The 6,221-nt window shown below is 41.7% G+C and overlaps 1 protein-coding gene across 1 annotated transcript in view; it reads right to left on the bottom strand.

The window, feature by feature from the left end:
* cpped1 (calcineurin-like phosphoesterase domain containing 1) overlaps positions 1-6,221 on the bottom strand; it is a 32,364-nt gene that overhangs the window by 23,274 nt on the left and 2,869 nt on the right. The window contains exon 2 of the mRNA XM_035659641.1: positions 5,737-5,955. Within this exon, the coding sequence (XP_035515534.1) occupies positions 5,737-5,955 (219 nt within the window). The remainder of the gene's footprint in view (positions 1-5,736; positions 5,956-6,221) is intronic.

Raw genomic sequence — 6,221 nt, 5'->3', positions numbered from 1 at the left:
CCCCCCTCCGCCGCTGCCCCCCACCCTACTCTTTATCCTCTTCATTTGTCAGCTTTGAAAATAAGTGAGAGAAAGGCACAGGAGAGTGAAAGTGAGTGAGAAAGAGGCAGAGATAGGGCGAGATGGAAGGAAGTCCTTGAGATGAGAAAGCGCCTCTTGGGGGTTGGCTTGGATTGGAGAAGAAACAGTCAATTGGGATCAAGGAACATTCTATCAAGGTCTGGATGACACAGTGTTGCTGGAGCAGACACTGGCCAGCATTTCTTTAGGAAGCATGATTTACAATTGTTTAGTTTTTTTTATTGTACCTTGTGGACCACTGTGATGGGATGCAAATCAAAGCCTTTTAGAGAAACAGGGTTCCCTTTCTATCTTGTGTGAATAACTTTTTCTAATCGCCACATCCCCAGTAAGTCTTTGACAAGAAAGGGAATTCATTAAATGGAGACATCACTAGTTAGCCTTCAGTTTAAGATGCCTTGGCATCCAGCGCAAACCAATATTGAGGGACACGATGTGCCAATTGTTTTGTTTGTTTCAGAACAATTACAAAAACAAACAGAACTTTTAATTCCTCCACACTAGATTTAATTCAAATTGATACTTCAAATAGATTCATCAGAGGCAAGAATAAATGAGTGTGTTTGTGTATGGTGTCAGACTTGCAAATGAAAGTTGTCAAAATAAGGTATGAGACACAAGACCACAGCTGTTCACTAAAAAGAACAGACAGGTGTGAGAGAAAGACAGAGAGCAAAGAGACAGAAAGGAAAAAAGAATGTGAGAGTGACGCAGAGGAGAGATATAGAGTGAAATCCGTGGGAACAGAAATACAGTTGCCAATTTCCTGTCGCCGACAGGCAGCAGTGTTGACAATGCCGGTTGACAGCCAGCTTCCCCTGGCCGCCACCCATTCATTCTGTATTGTAAATAAACAGTTTAAGGGGAAATGTCAGCCGAGAGATGGAAGGAGCAGCTCCGGCTATAATATCTCTTCCCTCTTCCCTACCGATGCAGCAGCCCAGTTGCCAGGCAAGTGACGGACGTGGTGAGTAATGAGGATGGCACACACAACCTGCTCTGTTGGGGCTGACAGTAACAAGGGCTGACGCCACAGTGTTTAAAGGTCCCCAAGGCCTTGTGGTTTAAACCCCATGCTTACACAGTATCTACTGTCCCACTGTGCATCTGAAAACGATCTCACTGCGACCTAAATACGAATAATCAGAGGGAGACGGGGAGGGATGTCCAAAATGGATGGCGGCCATGTTTTGGTCTAAATGGTGCAGTCATGGAGATGATAAGGATATTTGGACGCCTACAGCAAGACTCACAGATGATAGGGGAAGACAGCTCCAGGAGTGCTCATGACTGTCCCTGTGCAGCTAAAATTGGTGGTCATTATGACCCAAAAAAGAGAAGAGGAAGGCAAGAGTTGCTCTGTGACTAAGCCAAACTAAATCTGTGTTGCATATGAATAGTTTGCCTTGCCTGGAGTCATATTTAAAAACAGGGGCCAAGGACAGTTTACAGATGACACACTCCACCACATATACAATTTCTGAAATTCTACTTCTGCTTAATAACTTACATATTCTTCAGATCAGCATCAAGGCCAGAGATACTTTCATCGTGATCCAATCAAACATGTAAACAGACATACTGAGAGAGAGGACATGCAGAGATGGAGAGAGACACAGGTTCGCCTTCCGACTTCTTTCCCCATGCTCATTCCTTCAGGCCAGGCAGGCAGCTCATGCTACTCCCTAATTGTCATGCAAAGGTGGTTTGCATTGGTTGGCAGCTTGTGGCTCTTCTTGCTGAACATTAACTCTGCAGTGGTTCCTGCCAGCCCGTTCCTCTTAGTCGGTTATCAAATCAGGCAGCTGGACATCAGGGAACATACACACTGTAGTCACTCATTTCATTGAAGATACTTCAATAAAAACTTGTCACTAATGCCCGCCATCTACACGTAGATTGGCAGAGGTCAAGAAACACACGAGTACTTTCTACAGCTTTAAAAAGGTATTTTACTTTACTTTACAAGTGGAATTGGTTGGTTTGCAGGTTTGAATAAATCATCACATCTCTGTCACTACTGAAATAGAGACACAGACAGACAGAAGGGAGCACAATTGAACACAGCATGAGTCAAACACGCCATGTCAGTTCCAAACAAGGTGGGAAATGAGCAGCAAAATGATTATTTTGTTTACTCAACCAGCCATTTCTGGAGGTTTTTGGGGCTTTTTTCAAGCCCAGTTCTATTCTGAAAATCTATTTGTCTGGCTAGACAGTGAAAGCATCTGGTGAATTGGGGAAACCAGCTGCCACCGTGGCAAAACAAGTCGGCTTGCTGTCCTGGTTCCAAGACATCTAACATGTCTAACTCCCAGCATAAGATTCATGGAGAGAAACTATTGTGCGCTGCTGTTAAAAATTATTTACGAACTAAATGATTGAATAAAAAGGCCTCATATTCTCTATCTGCAACCAGTATTTAACTGCTGAACCATTTCAACAAAGCTAAATTCATACAAACAGCTTGAAGGCAGCCAGGTGTTTTTTATAGATAAATATTGCATGCTGTCACAGGGGGTCCGACGCTTGCAAACTAGACTTTACAAACAGGTCAGAAAACTAACTTTTTTACTTCCCAGCTGCAGCAGCTTCACCCAAAACCACCGGCCACTATCTTATATAGATTTTTAAGAATTGGACAGGAATTTAAAGTGTGGCTGGTCTAATCAATAGCCAGAATCTTCATCAGCACAGAAACTAACCTAGCCTGAGAATAGGCAGAAGGCCTGTGCTATTTAATAGATAAATATCAGCTGCTGTCAGAGGGGAGCATGCTGTTTACACACTCTGGCTGGGAAACAGAGAAGGCTAATGTTCAAACCTACCTCAATGAGGAATATTCTGTATCTGAAGCATCCCAAAGCTGATGTTCTTCACAGAGTGCATAAATTAGATTAGGACTACCTCAGAGGGCAGCTGAGAACACATTAATCAATATATATATATATATATATCAGACATATTCCATTCTGTTTAAAGACTGATGAATATCAGAAAGCTTAGAATTCTGCTAATAACATATCTGAGAATTTGCAGCAACGGACTAAGACACAAGACGCAGTATGAGGAAGGTTTGAAAGTTCAAGACTTGCTACATTCTTTATATTTACTCACTCCTGTCAATCATATTTTGATCAAATGCCATTCACTATGGCATTCATGCACTGATTTTGCAGGTCATCACAAACCTTTCCTGCCTGCTGCACTGGAGTCATATAAACAATTCAGCCTGAGGCTACAAATGACATTCACTGTGTGCCCATGTGGAATCCTATATGATAGAAAAAGCATGAAACTTTAATGGTTTCAGTCAGAAACATTCCTGTCACATTTTGCTATTCTGACAAATACTGTATATTTGACATTGGCATAATCCCTCCTGTCAGACCAGCTTTTGTACCTAATCAGAAAGTCCTCTCATGCTGGGTGGGTCAAAAACTAAAACCAGTGGGCACTGAGTGAGCAGAAGTTTAACACTGCTGACCAGTCTGACCTCCACACATGGAAGTGTTCTGTTGCTGGTCGCTGGTCTTTTGCACTACCCTCATTCCCACTATTAAGTCTGCAGTCTGCACATTACAGTGATATTGCACATATTGTACTTTTTAATATATATATACACAACAACAACAACAACAACATACTGTATGTAGTGAGAAAGTGGATCAGATGATCTATTGCAGAATGTTTCCTGTTCAGTAATGAGACAAGGTGAAAGAGTTACCTGGATGTAACTCCACCACTGTAGGTACATGCATAGCCTGGCACATAAAACGCAAAATGTTACTGTGATATGGCCTGTGATATTTGATGCATCCGTCTAGTGTTGTGGTGGTTCTAATATTGGGTGCATCGAGTATAAACCCAGCTTAAGCATTGAATTGAAAAAGCTGTATTGTGTGTATGAAAGCAGAAAGGAGCCCTCATAACCTCAGTAGGAAGACTTATGTCCACTGGCTGCAAAGTCCAAATTCCACAGGTGTTTTTTTTATTTTACCAAGGAATAGAAAATACAAATTGGTTTGATGGTTATCATATAGTACGTAATTTCACAGTGTTTGGGTGGTGGATGTCAAGTCAATGCCAAAGTTCTGAAGACATGACGGTACTTGTTTTTCTAACTAAACCTAAACCTTATTTGTATATGCCTACAAATATTCTAGTCTGCTGTTAAATGCTATAGGAAGAGGAAAACCTAACATTCCTGCACGGAAGAACAACAACACGTTGAACTTTTAACTCCAGAGGAAAAAAACGGTAAAACTGTTTTCAGATATGAACTCCGAACAACTTGTCAGATGTATGCTCACATGTTGAAAATCCTCTGTTTGGTTAGGCGAGGGACAGGAGGAGGAGGAAGACCCCTATGTAATGATGACTTTTTGCATTTTTGCGCACAGCACAAAACAATAACTGTGACACTTTGTGGCGTGCTGCGATTTTATAACTGAACTAAGAGCAAGGCGCACAGACCATGTGAAAATCTGATGTTTTCACACCACAGATGACAAAGAAAGGCATTAAAACATGGGGTAAAAAATTTGACTCGTAGGCGGATATTAATTGACAGTCTGTATGAAAACAAAACGATAATTAATGAATAAGGAAAGCAAAAAAGCACGCAGAAAAGAGTCCACTGAGAAGTTGTTTTTTTAGTTTATTACTTAAAGGCTACATGCCACTGTTGTTGTTTTTTGTAATGTTTAAATGTTTTTAATAAAGGCGTATATGTTGAAATATATGGCATTCATTGTTTCGTTTTTTACCGTGATATCGGATTGGGTATCGGGAATCATGGAACTTCACTGGTATTGGTATCAACCACTACACTTCTGGTATCCTGACATCCCTGGTTGTTAATCATTTTTTACTTTCCTCATAACCTTCCTTTGATCTCTCAAAACAAAATCTCAGCTTTGAGTGAGGAAAATCTGTCAACAAGCTGCTTTGAAGGGCTCAATACAAACAGGGCATAAAAGCAAGTCCATTGGCAAAACGCCGTATAGTGCGTTAAATCACAGATAGTATTTATAAATAGTTTGTTGTTATCTGTAATTTGGGAGGGCCATTTCAAACACTTTGAAACAAGTGCAGCATTTGCATGAGCCTGCGTGATGTACCAGATGCCATGAGATAATGCTGATGGGACCACTGCTGTGTCATTTGGTCTCACTGAAAGAGGCTGAGCAGAGTTAAAGCTCACACGTCTAGCATCTGTGAGTTCACATTGTGTCCTTCAACATTAGGCGGATAATTGGCAGCTACCCTGGTTGATGCCAGTATCTTGTTTTTTACCGTCCATACGGCTGTGAGTCCGCTGGGAGCCCTTCCTCACTGCCGTGGCTTGTTTTCAGTAGTGAGCATGTGCTGTTGTAGTTCCTTTACAGCCCTCAGAACTCAGCATGCATTTATCATTCACAGAAGTTAAAGTATTTTAGTGCTTAGCAAAAAAGCGAAGTACTTCAAACAGCGTTTCATCACGACAGCAGGGCTCACGCTTTGTGCTTCCACTAAAGACCTAGCTAAAATATGCTTATTCAAGACAAAAAAAACAGCCTCATCATTTTGAAAAGAAAATGTCAGCTATGATACTTTTATGTAGTTGTTGAAACCTATAGAATGTATGCATGTCCTTCTGTGCTCTATCCCTACCTGGCATGGCATGGACCAGGTCGCCACACAGCACCATGAACCTCGGCCTGGGTCTGAGGTGGTTTACGGCCTCCACAGCCTGCTTGGTGAGCTCCACCTCCTCGGCCCATTCCTCCCCTCCACCATCGCAGTCGCCGTCCTTCCAGGCCTTCATCAGCCCCAGCTGGGGGTCTGCAGCCTGGATGAAGCAAAATGGTCCCGTCCACTCACACTCTGCATCTGCAACAAGAGGCGTGAATAGACTTAGCAGTGTTGACAAAGACAGACGCTAGTTAAGACTACAATGCAATAACACTGTATTTAAAGATACTTCAAATGTAGACTTATTAAGTAATTATTATGTGTAATAAGGAATGTGTTGCTGAAAGAGATAAACCCACAGAGAATTAACCCTTTGACTGCTTAGCTCTACAGAGCGTTTCATTCTTTTTTTTATTTATTTTTTTTTATTCATCTTTTAGCTCATTGTTTCGGTTTTACGGCCC

Source organism: Morone saxatilis, unplaced genomic scaffold (genome assembly GCF_004916995.1).
Source record: "Morone saxatilis isolate NCDOM2014 unplaced genomic scaffold, NCSU_SB_2.0 Contig1, whole genome shotgun sequence".
NCBI classification, from domain to species: domain Eukaryota; kingdom Metazoa; phylum Chordata; class Actinopteri; family Moronidae; genus Morone; species Morone saxatilis.
The sequence above is the reverse complement of the archived record's forward strand: the minus strand, read 5'-3'. Positions and strand labels throughout refer to the sequence as shown.